We start from the raw sequence: 16,277 nt of genomic DNA on the forward strand, positions 1-16,277 counted from the left end.
TGATGATGATGATGATGATGATGTTGGTGATGATGATGATGTGATGATGGCGATGGTGTTGGTGGCGATGGTGGCGATGGTGATGGTGATGTTGGTGATGATGTTGGTGATGATGATGGTGGTGGCGATGATGATGATGATGTTGGTGATGATGATGGTGGTGATGATGATGCTGCTAGTGATGATATAGATATGTTTGTCATCGAGTGCTTGCTGGATAACAGCACAAAAGTCCTACCCTGAGCTTTATTATGGAGAGTGGTTTCCCCTATTAGATCCTTTGGGCCTTGATGGGGCCTGTGCCCATGAGGGGCATTGCAAGGGGTGTTTCCTCTGCCCTGGGGAGTTTGAAGTTGGTCAGGACTGAGAGCTTTAGGTTGCTGTATCCTGGCTGGGACCCAGAGGTTACTTGTGTTACTGTTCCTGTCCTCACACCCTGGGAGGCCATGGGGGACTCTAGGGGAGGGTCCTGACTGGGGCCCGATAGATCTGGGTTGCCAGTCCTGTCCCTGCCTTTGTATCCGTTTCCCCAGGGGGGGCGGGTAGGGGTGGGTCCAGGTGCCTGACCAGTTGTGTTTCATGCTGTGTGCCCTCCTGTGTCAGGGCCCAGGCCCCCTTGCCTTCAACCTGTAGCTCCTCACTTCCCCTTGTTTCCCATGCTCCCACTCTGAGCCAGCCCCTGATCACGTATTGGGGGGCCAGGGTGGCTCCAGGGGGAGCGGGACAAGGTCAGGCAGAGGGCTGAGCCATGAGTTCCAGGAGCAAGAGCCCGGCTGCATGGCTGCTTCTGGGGGCGGGGGGGGGGAACAGGAGCCGAGCCCCTGGTTTCCCTGATCTGGGTTGGGGGTTAGTGACCACAGAGGTGGGTTTGGCATTTCCAAGTCCTTGACGTCTCCTGCGCAGCTGGTTCCCAAGGGCCCTGAGCTCACAGAGGCAGTGGACAGACCAGAGTCCAGGGGCCTGAGCTGGCCCAGCCCACCTGGGGTCACTCCAAGGCATGGACGCCTGAGGCTCCCAGGGAAGCCCAAGACCCTTCCTGAGTTTTGGGTGGAGCCCCTGCCTGCTAGATCCACAGTCTCTGGTCATTCAGGGCCCCCACAGGGCCTTGGGGGAGGGTCTTGGTGTCTGTCCCTTGCCTAGCAGAGTGTCCTGCCTGTCCCTTGGCCTTTAGTGCCCACCCTGCCTGCCCCCTCCTCACCCCTTTGCTCCCGGGCCCCTGGGTATCCCTGTCTGTTGCAGAGGGCCAGGTGGGGCAGTGCCAGGAATCAGTACTTTGGGGAGGCTAGCTGGTGGTCTCCATGGGACCTGTGGGGGGTGAAGTCCCTGTTGGGTGCCCAGGGCCAAAAGCCCCTGGAGCCGCTTCCTGTGCACAGGTGGGGGCAGGTGGAGGAATGCATGTCTTGGCTCCCTGGGCCCCTTCTCTCTCCCTCTCCTCTGGGGTCTGGATGGATCTGGGCCACCGTGGGCTCCGTGTAGAGCTGTGCAGATCCCGAGTTCTGGCCCCTGGGGGCCCGTGGGCTTGTTGAGCCTGGCAGAGGTGGGTTCCTAAGGCTGCCTGCCTGGTGCGCTCCCCACGCACCCTGCTTCGAGGCCCCCGGTGCTTGGGGCAGGGCAGGAACAGGCCAGGGCTTCTCTTGACCCCCTGGGAAGGCCCAGCTGACCTGTGTCCTCCTCAGCCGGGGCTGAGATTTGGGGCTGGGACCATTGGTTTGGGAGAGGGCAGGGTGACCCCAGAGGAGCTGAAATTTCAGCCCCAGTCACCTGAGCCATCAGCTGACACTGGGCAGGGCGGCCATGGGGGGCTGGGCTCCCTGGGGTTGGAGGTGGCAGGCCCCTGGGTCTCAGCCCACCCTTTGCAGGGTGGAGAGCAGGTACAGGGCCCAGGGGCCACCACGGTAGCCTCTTGCCTTGGGTGCATTCAGTTTACAGAAGGGGAGACAGGCCAGGCGGTCCTGGGCCCATTGGCCCTGGGGGCAGGCAGGAGTCTGCTCTTACAGGGCTGGCACCTCCCCCTGTGCCTGCCCAGCCCCAGCTCCTGAAGGCCTCTCACCCTGTGGGGCCAGTGGAAGCTTCCTGTCTCCCCCTCCTTCTGTTCCAGCCACCCTCAGCTTCCCCCAGACCCAGACGCGCCGTGGTCCCCACCACAGTCCCTGCCAGGCGGCCACTTCTCCCCCAGCGGTGGCAGCAGGGGAAGCAGTCCTTCCGGAAGGTGGGGGCTGAAAGTGGGTGTCCCAGGAAGCTCCTGAGGCCTGCCAGCTCCTTGACATGGGGTTTCGGTTCCGGGGGGGGTCCCCAGGCAGGGGCACAGAATTGCAGGGGTGGGGGGAGCTTGTGCTCAGAACCTAGTCTTGTTCTTACGGGGTTCTTCCTTACCCTTTGTGCCCCTCTTCCTCCTGGGCACCTCCTCTCCTACGCCTGTGCAGTCCTTCTGGCCCCCCTTGAAGCTTCTAGCCTACGCCAGCCCATGGGACCCCTCCCCATGCTCCTTCAGTTGGACCTCCTTTCCCTCCCCACCTCTGAGCTTCCTGCTTGGCTGGCCCAATGTCCTCTTCTTTCCCACTGGACGTGTGGCCCCAGCCTGTGGCCTGCTTGGACCCTGCCCCAGTTGGTCCTGCAAAGTAGGGCCTTGGAGGAGCCCTGAGCTGCCCAGGAGGGGGTGGAGTCTGGGGGTGCACCCCCACCCCACCGCAGTTGGGCTGGCATTTCCTGCCACCTGCCCCTGTCTGCCATGTGGGGACCGGAAAGGAGTTGGTGGGGGTTTCCCAGCTTCCTGCTATGGGGTCCCTCCAAAACCGCATCCAGAGGGAGCCCATGTAGCTCAGGAATTTTGGAGAGCGGTGGAGAGAGTCCCTCTCTCAAAGGGACCTCAGGGGCCACCTGCTCAGCCATTCCTGAGTGGTGGATGTAGTTTCTGCTTGTATGCAGTGGTGACAGGGAGCTTACCACCCCAAGAAGCAGCCCCTGCATTAGGAGTGCGTTCTTTACTTTAAACTTCACCAAATGTAGCTCTTCACCCTCAGGCTCTGGGGCTCAGGGAGGTGCTGGGCTGAGCTCCCAGGGCATCCCATCTCTGCTCCGTGGCTGATGCTGGCCTCCAGGTATTGGCATTTTAGAGGCAGTTTTGTGGCCTGAAGTGCTTTTTGTGCCAAAAGAGAGATCTGTCCACCACTTCTTCCATGTAGTCTTCCTGGACTGAATCTGGCAGTTCTTCCAGGTCTCTTTGCCCGTGCTGGGGCTGCTGGGCCTCCCCTCTGGACAGGGGCTTGTCTCTTCTTCGAGGTCCCTGTGAGCTCCTGGGCCACGGCCTCCTTCCCAGGTCTCACTGATGGCTCGTAGTCCCAAAGGGGTGTGTGCGTGTGCGTCCATGTACGTGTTCATGCATGTGTGTGTGCACATGTGTGCGCGCGTGTGTTTGCATGCATGTGCATACGTGTGCGCGTGTGTGCGTTCATGTGTGCATGTGCTGCATAAGGGACGTGGGGTGCTGAAGTGCTGAGGGTGTGAGGTTCCCCATTCGGGCTTTGCCCCCTCCCTCGCAAGCCCCTCTGCACCCCTTGGGCGGGGAGCCTGCCGTCCTGCAGCCCTGCCCGGCCAGCACCCCCCCCCCCCCAGCAAGGATCAGATAAGTGTGTGGTGACCAGCCCGTGACAAGGCCCCAGCAAGTCCAAAGTATGACTTTAAAAAGAATAAGGCCTGATCACTGCCTCTGCTTATCAGTGGGTGGGGGCAGATAAATGGCTTGGCAACAGCAAGCATGCACGTGGGGGGGGGGGGCAGGGCCTCTGCAGGCGGAGGATGTTGGGCATTTTTTTTGCCTTTTCTTTCTAATGTTCCCTTCCTGGCCAGAGTGTCTCTCTCCAGAAGACTCCAGAAAACACACCCAGCCCATTGTCACCCAGGCTCCGGGAAAGTGTCTGCTGTAGATGTTCTGTGTAAACAGGAAGCACCCAGAGCGGGGGCCTAGGGACAGCAGGGGTCCCAAGGAGGCATGCACTGGGGGGGGATGTGTGGCCACCCCCTCCGGATTCAGCAGCCCCAGGGGGCTCACACCAGTTTGGAGCAGTCGCTGGACACTTGAACATGCGCCCCTCGGCCAGGTGGGGGTGGGGCCGCTGCAGAGGCTGGGGGTGGGTGCTCCTTCCCTGTTGTCGCCCCTTCCTCCTGGTTCTCACACTTGGGCTGGGTGCAGGCAGTGCCTTGGGGGGCTGGGAGCTTTGGGGTGTAGCCTGGCAGCTGGCAGTCAAACAGACCTCCTCCCTCCCTCCCTCCCTCCCTCCTTCCTTCCTTCCGGCCAAGCTTTCTCCTGCCTCTCCCTCCCCTTCCTGGGGGGAGCAGCAAACACACAAGCAAGCGGCGGCCCAGGGCCCCCGTGGAGTGGAGTGGAGTGGAGCGGAGTGGGTACCGGCCCCTGCAGATGTGAGCCGTGGCAGCAGCCGGGGCCCCTCCCAGCAGCTGTGGCTGCCGACTGCACCTGTCCCTTGAGGCGAGCAGCCCCTGAGAAGCCTGCAGTGCCCTGCTCTGATTCAGGGCCCCCTGGGCCCCCAAGACTACCTGGGCAGGGCTGGAGTCTAGGAGCGCCTTCTTGGCTTGGCCCTGGCTTCCTGGTCTCCTTCCCATTTCTGGGAAGAAAGGTGCGTGGGGGTGCAGGGACACCCTCCCCAGCCTGGGAGCCCCGGATGCCCCTGACTGTCGCCAGCCCCCCCCCCCCCCCCGCCCGTCTCTGTGCTCTCCTGCAGAGGGTCCGCTGAAGCTTTCTCGCACAGTCCATCTTGCTGCCCCTTTGCTTCCACCCCGAAGTCGGAGAGGCGCTTCTCTGACCGCGTGGAGGGGGCAGCCCTGGTCCAGGCTGTGGCTGGCTCCTGCAGATCCGAAAGCCCAGGCTTGGGCAGGGGTGAAGCCGGCGCCAGGCCCTCGTCCAGGGCTGGCTGTGGGCCGGAGAGTCAGGCCACGATGGGTCCCTGCTTGCCTGGTGCAGGGCAGCTGCGGATTTCTGCGCTCATGCCTTTGGGCGAGTCTCATACCGGCGCTCTGTGCCTCAGTCTCCCTGTCTGTCTCCGATGAGTGGACAGGTCCATAGGAACTCCGTGGACCAAGGACCTGCAGCCGGGCCTGGGTCTGCTGTGCTCGGACACCTCCCCCTGCCTGTCCTCTCTTGTCAGCCCTGCTGCTCCCCTCAGGCTTCCTGGGGAAGTTAAGGGGCTACGGACCTCTGGGCACACGGTGTTCAGGGCACTTCATGACTAACAGGGCGGATCTGCAGTACCTACCCTTGCCAACAGGTGCTGCTACCCTCCAGTGTTGCTGGAATTCCTCTAGGGTTCATTTCCAAGTTCAGTGAAATGGTTGATCCCCAATTTTGTGAATGGCTAGTTTCAGATGAATCGGATGAAGCTGCTTGCCAATGGAGTTAGGGTGCAGGCAGGCTCAGCCACCCCTGGCTGGACTGTGGGCTTCTGGGCTGGCTTCCTGCGCCCCTGGTCCCACAGAGCGGGGAGAAGGAGGAAGTGCCCAGTGGGCCGGGGGCTGCGAGAGCGAAGTGGGTAAAAGCTCCCAGGGGAGGGCATCTGGCAGGGTGGCAGAGCCTCCTGTGTTCTCGCCAGGACCACCCCACCCTCCGGGCTGGCCACCCCCAGCATCTCCAGGGACATGTTCCTAAATCCCTGGATCAGGGTTTTCGCCAGAGTCACGTGTGCTGAGTCCTGACTGGGCCGCTTGAGTGGTGTCCCCCGCGTGATGGTGTCTGTTCCCCGAGACTCACGGGGGCCTTCTGAACACAGCCGTCCCAAGGTTCAGGGAGGCAAGTGGTCCCAGGGCCTCGAGGGGTGCAGCTGGGTGGGCCCCCTGATCCGGGGTGTCTGCGGTCGGAGGCCAGTCCCCTGTGGGAGAGAGCAGTTTGCAGATGGGAAGGCTGAGGCCCAAGGAGGGGCCCGGGCTTGCCCGGGGCATTCCACCCAGTGGGGGTGGCGCTCTGCGGCCTCTGGGCCCCTCTAGTTCCCGCTGGTGTGTTCCACCCGCCGAGGGCAGTGGATTCACCACCTGAGAGTCTTCCTCCTCGGGAGGCTTCTTGCTGCTGAGCCCTCAGGGTGGGGTGGGGAGGCCTCATTAGCTCTTGTTGGGGCTTTGAAATCCCTGAGATGAAAGCCTGTGTGTGGGAGGTCCCGGCTTCTCCCCACAGCCTCTATGGGCTGGCACGCACCCCGCACCCCGGCCCTGTCCACGAGGCCCACTCGGAAGCGGGCATCTCTCTGGGGTCTCACAGGTTGGAGGGCTGTGGCCACCGGGGCGCCTGAGCAGTCTTGGGCAGGGTGGTCTGTTGGGTTGAGGCCACAGAACTCAGAGAGAGGGTCGGCCTCCTGGTGGCAGACGAGCTGTGCCCTGGGCAGCTGTAGGAACACAGGGCCTCGGTTCCCCGGGGCAGTAAGAGTACTGGACACGTAGCTCTCAGCTCCGTGCCCGAGTCTACCCCGAGGACATGGTGGACACTCGGAAAACATCAACCGCGTGGTTTTTACTGTTACTCCCACACCTTTACCCCCGCCCCTTGAGCACACGGGCAGAGGGCTGGCAGCTCGTGGTGAGCAGGCATTCCAGGTGGACAGGCGGCTGTCTGGCCTCCCTGCCTGGATGGGCATCGGAGCGCCTGCTGTCAGCCTGCTGGTCCTGCACCTGCCTTCTCCGGCCCAGCCTGAGCCCCACTGCTGGGCCGGTGGGTGTCGGGGGTGCCGTCTGGGAGGGGGCGCTCCCTGCGCTCTGGCCTCATGTTGGTGGGACTTTGTGGCATGAGCCGTTAGGATCACTGTGGGGGCGCCGGGGCCTGGCCTCGCTGTGGTCTCCGTGCCCTGGGGGAGCAGGCCGGGCAGTGTGGGTTCCTGACTGCCCTCCTCTGGGTTCTTGTCTTGCAGACTTCTCCACCCAGGTGAACTCCTCGTCCCTCAACTCCCCCACGGGGCGTGGCGCCATGGCTGCCCCCTCACTGCACCCCTCTCTGGGGCCTGGCATCGGCTCCTCGCTCGGCTCCCCTGGACAGCTGCACTCGCCCATCAGCACCCTGAGCTCCCCCATCAATGGCATGGGCCCACCCTTCTCGGTCATCAGCTCCCCCATGGGCCCCCACTCCATGTCAGTGCCCACCACGCCGACCCTGGGCTTTGGCACCAGCAGCCCCCAGGTAAGTGCAGAGGTGGGGCCCCTCCTGTGGACCCTGGGGGGCAGGTGCCGTCATTTCCAACCTTTATCTCTGGGAACCAGAGCCTCAGAGAGGCGGCTTAAGCCTGAGTTTGAGGCCAACTCTGGTTGACTCCCCAGCCCTGGACTCTCAGAGGTTATCAGCCAAGTTCCCTGCAGCTGGTCATCTACCCCATTGCGGCCCCCCCCTGTCTGGGGGCTCTCCGCTCCTGTGGCCTGGCTGTGTAAGGCGGGGGCTCTGTGTTTCTCAGGTTTAAACCCACCTCCCTGGAGCCCCTGCCCCTTCTTGGCCCTTCCCTCCTGGCCTCTGCTCAGCCCATGCCAGGTGGTTTCAGATCCCAGGGGGAATGTGTCCAGGCTCTGTGCAGATGCACCCTCCTCAGGCTGGGTGGTCTCTTCCACAGTCCTGTGTTTGGAAGAGGCTGGCTTTTCGGGGTTGTCTCTGAATCGGGAAGCAACTGGTGCCTGGCAGGGCCTGGCTTGGTCCAGTTCTTGTGGTGGGGATCCTGGAGCCCAGTCCACCTTCTCCTGGGCGCCTCTTGTCCACACCCCTGCAGAGTTGTCCTGGGCTCTTCCAGAGATCCCTACATTGTGAAGGGGCCCCAGGGCCCAGCTGGGTCTCCCCTCTCCCAGCTCCGTGTGGTTCCCGGTGGATTTCTTGCTGGGTGGCCAGGAGACCTGCCTGAATCCTAGCAGGCCTTTCCTCTCTCTGGGGTTGTCCTTCCTGAAATCGGCAGGGCTCCGTTACTGGTCCGAGTCTGGGTTCAGCCATTCTTTCCCCGGTGGATGAGGCCCCCCGGATGGAGACCTTTGGGGCACCATCTCCGCGGAGCCTCAGGATAGCCTGCTGGGGAGAGACTTGAAGTGCAGGCGTCCCTGCCCAGAGCCACACATCTAATTGTGTCAGCCACGTCCCATGGGCTCCCAAGCCCCCTGCTGCCACGCCACCTGTGGGGCAGCCCCCCCTGCTCCTGGCGCAGGAGGACTGGGGTACCACTGAGCTGGAGCCAGCCCGCTGGCCGTCTGGCTGGGCCCTTAGAGCTGGCCTTGGTGGAGGATCTTGCTGGCTTTTCCAGAGTGACCTTGTCAGCCTTTGGTGGCTGGGGCCTTGGACATCAGTGCAGAGCTCCCATGCCCCCGTCATGTCATCTGGGCCCCAGAGGAGGCAGGGGGCCTGAGGTGCTGGCATGGGGTAGACTCGGCTGCCTTCCTGGGCCTGGCCAGGTTATTTTTAGCATAGCCACCCCACCCCCATTCTTGCTGGCAGCACAGTGCCATGCAGGGCGCGAGAGGGCACCTGAAGACTGAGCCCGCACCTGCCTCCTGGGGACCGTGACAGAGGCAGGCACCTGCCGACCCTCAGGCCCACTAGGCTCCCTACTGGTCTTGGGCCTGCCACCTGTCCCTGACACCCTGAGGGCTCGTGCATAGCAGGAGCCTGGGCGTGGCAGTGACACTCCTTAAACCTCGGGGGCGCCTGCCCCTTGGTACCAGTCACCCATCTGGGGGCAGGGGCGGGGCGGTACTGGGGAGTGAGGGGTTTTCGGGACCACGTCTGTCCTGTTTTCTGTCATTTTCTGCACACAGCCTGGTTCCTGGCACTTAGTGGGTGCTGGTTGAACCCAGGTTGTGTGTGAAAAGGGGCTCCAGGCCCCTTGAAGCTGGTGAGGAGGTCAGGGCAAAAGTTGGGCCTGGCGGGGAGCAAACCCGGTGTGTCCCAAATGGTCATTACTGTCCTGTGGTTGGCCGCCCGTCTGTGTGTCCATTAGTCAGTTGGGCCACAGTGAGTTTTGCCACAGTTTGAGCCCACCCCCTTCCGCCCCTCTGCCGCGTGCTCGGCCTCTCCTCTGGCTGCCCTTCCCGGGTAGGCCTCAGTCTCCCCTGAATGCTGCGACCACCCCTGCGCCCCCATAGCTCCTTCCTGGAGTGAGTGCAGCTTCTGAGCTTCAGCAGCTTGTCTTGGAAACCTGGGGTTCCCCATATTCACGGGAGTGTGGGTGGAGTTCAAAGGGGGGGCATGCCCCACCCCCTGCCCCAAAACCACAACCGCGAAGTCATGGTTGCCGGAACAAGCGAGGTTCTCCAACTTCTGCTGTTGTTGGGGAAGGCCTGGTGCTCTGCCGAGCGCTGCCTGCTCGAACCCCCCACACAGCCAGGGAGCGCTGTCAACACCTGAGTCCACCCCACTTGACCCTGCCCAGAAGTGGTTGCCTGGGGGTCTGGGCTGGGCCAAGTGCTCAAACGGCCCCATGTCTTTTCCTGATCTGGGGGCTCCGTCTGCACTGGGCCCAGGGGCGTCCCCAGCTCGTCCCAGAGCCTGCTCGCCACACCTGGCCTGCGTGGGTAGCACAGCATCCAGGCCTCCCCAGCCCAGCAAAGCTTCCCTGGTGCGGGATGCGCTCAGGCCAGTGGGGTGGCCGGCGCTGCCTACTCTTTTTTGGGGGTCCTGCGGCTGTGAGGCCTCGGGGACAGGGCATCCAGGTGAAGCGAGTGCACGTCACAGGGTTTGCCCCTGCCTCGATGGCAGTGTGAGGCTGGCAAGGCTGAGGACCTGCTCTTGGGTGTGGCCAGCCTGAGTCTTCAACCCCAGTTCTGGCCGTGGGTGATGGAGGGGGCCTGCTGTGGGCTCAGGAGGAAGGGCGTGGTGGGTGCGGAAGAGAGGAGCCTCGTGAGGCGGCAAGAGGCCCTGGCGGGGCATCGAAGAGGCAGGTGGCTATTTTAGTAAGTGCCGTAGGCTCCAGCGGGAACTGAGATGAATGCCAAGGATATGAAAGGGGAAACGGGACCAGGCCCCCACCCTGGCCCCACCGCGTGGCCGTCAGGCTCCAGCGAGGGGCTGCTGGTGCTGGGGGTCTCCCCAGAGTGGAGTGGGGTGGGGTACAGGAGGAGAGCAGTCCCCCACAGGTGGGGGGCTGCAGAGCCTGCTGGGGAGGGGTATGTGCAAGGCAGAACGAGGCCCCAGGAGTCGCTCCGTGCTCTGTTCTGGGAGCTGTGGACCCAGCCCAAGGCCCATCAGCTCAGAACTGGGGAGGGGGAAGAGCGACCCCTGACCCTAGCAGCCTTGCCCTGGTGGGTGGCCCCAGGCCTGCAGTGAGTGGGGTTCCCAGCCCAGCCTTTGTCTCCCCGCACGTGCAGGGTGTCCTAGGGCTCCCCAGCGTGACTACTCTGCTCATGGGAAGCCTGGGCCCGGGAGAGCAGCACTGACTGTCCATCCTGCCTGTGGCGCCTTCCCCTGTGGGGCCCCGGCCAGCCCTCACTGCTGTGGCCCTGCCTCAGTTTACCTAGAGCAGGCAGCAGTCCCAAGGGCCTGCACACATACGGGAGGCGGGAGGGCAGGTGGCCCGCTAGCTGCCCAGCATGATGTGGGCAAGCATGAAAGAGGAAATACCCAGGTTCCTCTCCCTGGTGCTTCCAAGTGGATCCAGCCACGTGGAGTCGTGGCCAGACTCCCACAGTATGGGGACAGGCCTCCTGCTCCCGTGTCTTGGGTGGCTCCCCGCAGTTGAGCCTGTGGGGACCCGCCCCCGCCCCCAGCTGCACCCTTTTCCAACAGTCCTTCAGCTTCCCCACGTGCACAGGGCGGCTCGGTGGCCCCTCTGCCTGGGACCAACTGGGGGCGCCTCCTCCTGGAGGCCTAGTCCTGGCGCAGCGCATCCGCCCCATTGTCCTGACGGCAGCCCTCGGTCCTGCACACGGTCCGGGGGACGTCCAGCGCACAGTGACTGAGTAATTTCCCCGAAGTCACACAGTGAATGGACGAGGTGTGATCCGGAGGCCCTGCCACTGCCCTGCTGTCCCCCCCACCCCCCCCCCCCGTCCCCACCTGACCCACAAGCTCTGCAGCACTGTGTCTCTGAGCACCTGGCTGGGCACCCAGTGAACCGTGTCTGATGGATGGGGTCACCGAGTGGCTCTGGGCAAGCCGGCCTCTTGGGGCCTCGATTTCCCCTTCTGCAGCATGCATGGAGCCCCTCGGAGCTCACCACCTGCTACTCAGAGCCCCGAGCTTAACATGCTGCTCCGCCAGTCCCCTGACCCTCCTGAGCCTCCACATCTGTACCTGGGAAACGGAGAGGGGCTTTCCTGCGCTCCGAGGGGCGCGCACACGGAGCCAAGCCCGGGCGCGGGAGCACTTAGCCGACCGTGCCCCTTCTCCGTTCCCTGTGTTCCCCCGGGGGTGCTCCTGGTGCCTCGGGGACGGAGTGCAGCGGGCGCACCCGACCCCAGTCTTACGGGGGTTAAGTGTCCTCACAGCCACACGGCCCACCTGGGTGGAGGAGGGACCGAGAACGGGCCGGGGCCGCACAGAGGCCAGCGTGCAAGGAGGCTTTGGGTGGTTTCTGCTTCGTGTGCTTTGAGCACCGAGTTCTTCCTGCCCCGTGAGAAAACCGGCGGGGGGGTGGGGGCCGTGGGGAAGGAAGGAGGCGAGGTTCCCGCTGGCAGGAGGGGCCCGGGGCTACCAGGGGGCAGCGTGGCGCCTGCCGGCCTTCCCCGGGGACGTCCGCACCACCCGGTTTCCGCCTCTCTCAGGGGTTTGCAGAAGTGGGGGTGCGGGGGGCCGCGCGGCCGGGGTCCCGGCGCCCGTGCAGACAGGGCAGCCTGCGGGTTGCCGCGGGAAGCACCTCTGGGCCCCGGCGCTGACAGGAGCGCGGGGCTGGACGCAGCAGAACCAAAACTGCTGTGTCACTGCGGCGCGCAGCTGTTGCCAGGGGGACTGGTGAGTTTCCCACGCTTCCTCCCGGGCAGCGGCCGGGGCTGCGGGCGGGCGGGCGGGGCGGGGCGGCGCGGCGCGGCATGCGGAGGGGCTGCTGGCTCTGCCCTGCGCGCCCGGGCCCACGTGACCGGAGGGCCCCGCCCCGCCCCCTGAGGCCCCGGCGGGGGGCGGGCGGCGGGCTGCGGTGTGGCCCCCCTCTCTTTCCTTGCTGTGACCAGGCCTCCGTGCCCGTCTGTGGCTTGGGGATCCCCAAAGTGCCTGCCTCACGGGGAGGGCGCCAGTTCACGCGGTCCTGTCCGGGGCATGCTCAGTAATGGGCGGCCGTTCTTACTTAGCCCAGCGAGGGGCAGGGGGTGTGAGCAGGGCCTCGGGGGCCTCCCCTGACTCCCCTGAGGCCTGGGGTCGGCCATGGGAGGCAGAGCAGCCTCCAGCAGCTGGGCCCTGCCCCTCCTGAGCTGTGTGGCCTGTGGCGGGCAGGGCCCCTCTGTGGGCCTCGGTTTCCCGCTCTGGACGGTGGGGGCACGTCGGCACCTTCCTCACCATGGGGCCGGTGCGGGGGGGACGGTGGCACGTGCCCCCTGGACACCCCCGGCGTTCCCTCCTCAGCTCAGCTCACCCATGAACCCCGTCAGCAGCAGCGAGGACATCAAGCCCCCGCTGGGCCTCAATGGTGTCCTCAAAGTCCCGGCCCACCCCTCAGGGAACATGGCGTCGTTCACCAAGCACATCTGTGCCATCTGCGGGGACCGCTCCTCAGGTAGGCCGCCGGGGCCGCAGGACTCCGCAGGCAGGGAGCAGGGCTGCGGGGAGGCAGAGGCTGGAGGGGCGGGGGGGGGGGGCGGGGCGGCGCGCTCACGGGCCCCCTCCCCGCAGGCAAGCACTACGGGGTGTACAGCTGCGAGGGCTGCAAGGGCTTCTTCAAGCGCACGGTGCGCAAGGACCTGACCTACACCTGCCGGGACAACAAGGACTGCCTGATCGACAAACGCCAGCGCAATCGCTGCCAGTACTGCCGCTACCAGAAGTGCCTGGCCATGGGCATGAAGCGGGAAGGTGGGTGCCCGCGGGGGGGTCCGGGGCCGGGGCGGGGGGGGGGGGGGGGGGCGGCCCCCCGTGTCCCGCCTGCCCCGCCCCCGGCTCCCTGCAGAGCCCGCTGCTGCCAGGCCCCGGGATCACAGAGGGGCCTGCAAGCATCCTCCCAGCCCTTTGGAAAGGGCGGGCCCGCGTTGCTCACAGCCCCCGCCTCAAGGTCGTGGCGGCCCAGAGCATGGCCCCCGGGGCCCCGGGGAGGGCGGAAGCACAGTGAGGGCAGAGGCTGGAGGTGAGGGACGGGGCAGGAGGTGCCCAGGGGCCGTGTTCGGCTGTCTGGAGGGGGGCTGGTCGAGGAGGCCAGGGCAGGGCAGCGCTGGAGAGGGCGCGGAGTGGAGCAGGGAGCTCCCAAGCCCATGCGGGTGGCCCCGGGGTCACCCTGAGCCTTGCCTCCTCCTGCCCACCTGGAGGAGGTGCCGAGCAGCACCCAGGTCCTCAGAGTAGCTGGACTCAGGCTTGGATTGGGTGCCCGTTTTATCGACAGCGTTTGTTAGGGACACCGTGGAGGGACACTCCCCTGAGGTCGTTGAACTTGTCAGGTGATTCAGCCAGACGTGGGTCTGAGCCCTTGGCCCCAACTTGGCCGTGTGATCTCCGCCCAGCCCCTCGCCGTCTGTGGGCCTCAGTTTCCCCATCTGTCGGCGTGGTGACTCCTGCATCCTGGGTGGATTCGCTGGGTTACAGTCTGCCCTGCTCATCTCTCTGGGTTTCGTGCCTGGGGCCCCATGGGCCTGGGGAGGTGCTGTCTGGGATCAGGGGCTGTGTGTCTGTCCCCATCTGTCCACCACTGCTCCTGACGGGGTCCCCAGGCTGGTGCCTCCAGTCCACCAAGGACTGTCACCTGCGGTGCCTGCAGTTCTCGTCTCATTTCCTGTTTTAGCCTCGGTTATTCTTGTGGAGAAACTGAGACCCCAGCTGGGCCACACAGTCCTGCAGGATTTCTTGCTCGACCCTACAAGGGCAAGCAGGACATGGGACGTCCTGCAGTTGGCACCACTCCTGGCAAGGGGAGCCTTGGGGGCTCCGGCGCTGAGCTGCAGGGGCTGGCCCGGGCTATGCGGAGTGTGAGCCCCCAGGCCTTCCTGATCGGGGGGCCTGTTTCCTGTAGTGCTTGGTCCACTCACTTGTCCTTGTACAGGCCGAGAAACTGAAGACCAGAGCGTCCAGCGCTTGTCTGAGATCACATGCCAGGTGGGACTTAGGCCTCTGGCTCCCGGTGTCTGTTCTCGTTCCTTTAGGCCATCACGGGGCAGAGTAAGCACGTGCCCAGCCAGAGGAGAGGTGCACCTGGTCCTGGTTCCTCTGGATGCCCCCATAATCAGGGAGGGCTTGCTGAGGGTGGTCTGTGCAGTGTTGTTGCTGGGATGGGAACTCAGGCAGGGTGAGCGCGTGGTGGGCAGCGGGCTGGTGTGTGCCCAGGCTGTGTGCCCAGGCGTGGGGCCTGGGCAGAAGGCCGGGTGCCAGCGTGCTGGGGGAGGCTCAGGCTCCCTCGAGGACACCCTAGCACAGAGCGAGCTTGGGTTAGTGCCTGAGACCACTCGCTTGCCAAGCTCAGCGCTCCTGGTGCCAGGCGCCATGCTGGGTGTTGGGCATGCGGCAGTGAGCTGTGGGCATGTGGCCACTGAAAGTGATTGTCACATTACCAGGCAGGGCCCCCAGGTGCAGTCAGTGTCGATTGGGGAACCCAGCTGCGGGCAGATGTCCAGCCTGATGCCTTAAGAACGGAAGGATGTCAGGGAGAGTATGAGCCCAGCCGGAAGGCATGGTGTGCGCAAAGCCCAAGAACATCAGCAGATACGGCACACTGCGGGGCCTGGATGCTGTTCCCAGCCTCAGACAGTGACCTCCCCCCCGTGGGTCCCTGGACGGTCCAGTAAATGCCAATCTCTTCCTCAGGCCCCCTCGGCCTGGCCGCTTGGAGCTTAGGCATCATCAGACTCTAGCTGCCTGACCCCCTCCCCTGCCAGGCCTGGGAGAGGGTGGGTGATGGTCCTGTCCTGTCCCAGTGGAGCCACAGAGACCCAGGGCTGGGAGGCCTGGTCCGGCCCCTGCCCCAGTGCCCACAGTGACGGGGTCTTGTCGGGAGCGGCTGTTGGAAGCACCTGCCGTGTGGGGCCTCACTGGGCACCCCGCCCCATTGCCACACTCCCTCTGGTTCCCTTGCCCGTGCTGTGGGATTGCTGCCCTACATTCCCAGACAGACAGATGGGCTGCAGAGGTGGGCACTTGGGGGCCGGAGGCCCGGGCTGCCCTCGTCAGCTTGGTCCAGAATCACGCCAGCCTGTGTGTTTCTCTGGCCTTGCTCTCTTGTCAGATGGATGACTCTGGTGCTTTGGGCGCATTCCCGAGGCAGCACACAGCCCTCGAGACCTGACTTACGGGCCGTTAGATAAATACCTGATCCCGTCAGGACCCACCCCCCCCTTTGCCTCGTCCGGGATTTATAAGTCACGAACGTGCAGCTCTCTCGTGCCTCAAACACGACAGCATAAAGCCGGGCCTCTTGCCCGTGCTTGCCCGGCGTGTGGCTCTGCGGCGTGTTTCCCGGTGCGCGGGGCCCAGTGCACAGCCTGTCTTGGCCGGAGTGACCAGAGGCCCCGGTGGGACTTTGGTGCCGGCCCCGCAGGGAGCTCCACGGGTCTCCCAGGCCTGGAGGCCTGTGGCAGGGTGCTGGGAACTGGCCCCCGTGGCCCCCGGAACCGGCCCTGAAACCGCTCCTTTCCTCCTGTTGTCTTGGAGCCGAGGTGGGGCCCCTGGCAGCAAGAGGACAGCATGGCAGCCGGGGGCTGGGGGCTGGGGGCTGGGCGTGCCTAGCGGCCTTGGCCTAGAGCACGTAGGATGTGAGGCGTTGGCTTCCGCGGGCTGGCCTGGGCTGCATGGCCTCTCAGGGAGGCTTGTGGCCACAGCCCTGGTACACGCGAGGAAGCAGGCTCGCACCCAGACGGCGTCACCCAGTGCAGTGCGGGAGGGAGCAGCTCGGGGTTGGCACCTGGACCGGCTGACCGCAGGGAGAGCTTGGGGGCGGGGCTCGCTCTGGCTCAGAGCTGATGGGGACCCCTCCTCAGTGCCGGCTAATGAGGGATGCTGTGGGCAGATAGCATCTCTGTTGGGCAATGCAGGGGCCTGCGCACACAAGCACTACCCGGGACTCGCTCTGCAGCATTCCCCGGGGAGGTGGGGGCCGAGGCCCATGTGGGAAATGCCAGCCGTCCACCAGGCTGAGCCCGGGCCTGTCTGGTGCAGCGCAGGGTGGCAGGGCTTGGGGGGAGGCTGCTGGTGCCCCTGTCTG

At 64.9% G+C, this 16,277-nt stretch overlaps 1 protein-coding gene across 2 annotated transcripts in view; it reads left to right on the top strand.

Annotated features, from left to right (window-relative positions):
• The window catches only part of RXRA (retinoid X receptor alpha), a 52,988-nt gene that overhangs the window by 18,165 nt on the left and 18,546 nt on the right, over window positions 1–16,277 (top strand). For both annotated transcript variants that reach the window (XM_044920391.1, XM_044920392.1), the window contains exons 2-4: window positions 6,903–7,168; window positions 12,506–12,656; window positions 12,773–12,952. In XM_044920391.1, the coding sequence (XP_044776326.1) occupies window positions 6,959–7,168; window positions 12,506–12,656; window positions 12,773–12,952 (541 nt within the window). In that variant the 5' untranslated portion in view covers window positions 6,903–6,958. The remainder of the gene's footprint in view (window positions 1–6,902; window positions 7,169–12,505; window positions 12,657–12,772; window positions 12,953–16,277) is intronic.

Source organism: Neomonachus schauinslandi, chromosome 13 (genome assembly GCF_002201575.2).
Source record: "Neomonachus schauinslandi chromosome 13, ASM220157v2, whole genome shotgun sequence".
NCBI lineage: Eukaryota > Metazoa > Chordata > Mammalia > Carnivora > Phocidae > Neomonachus > Neomonachus schauinslandi.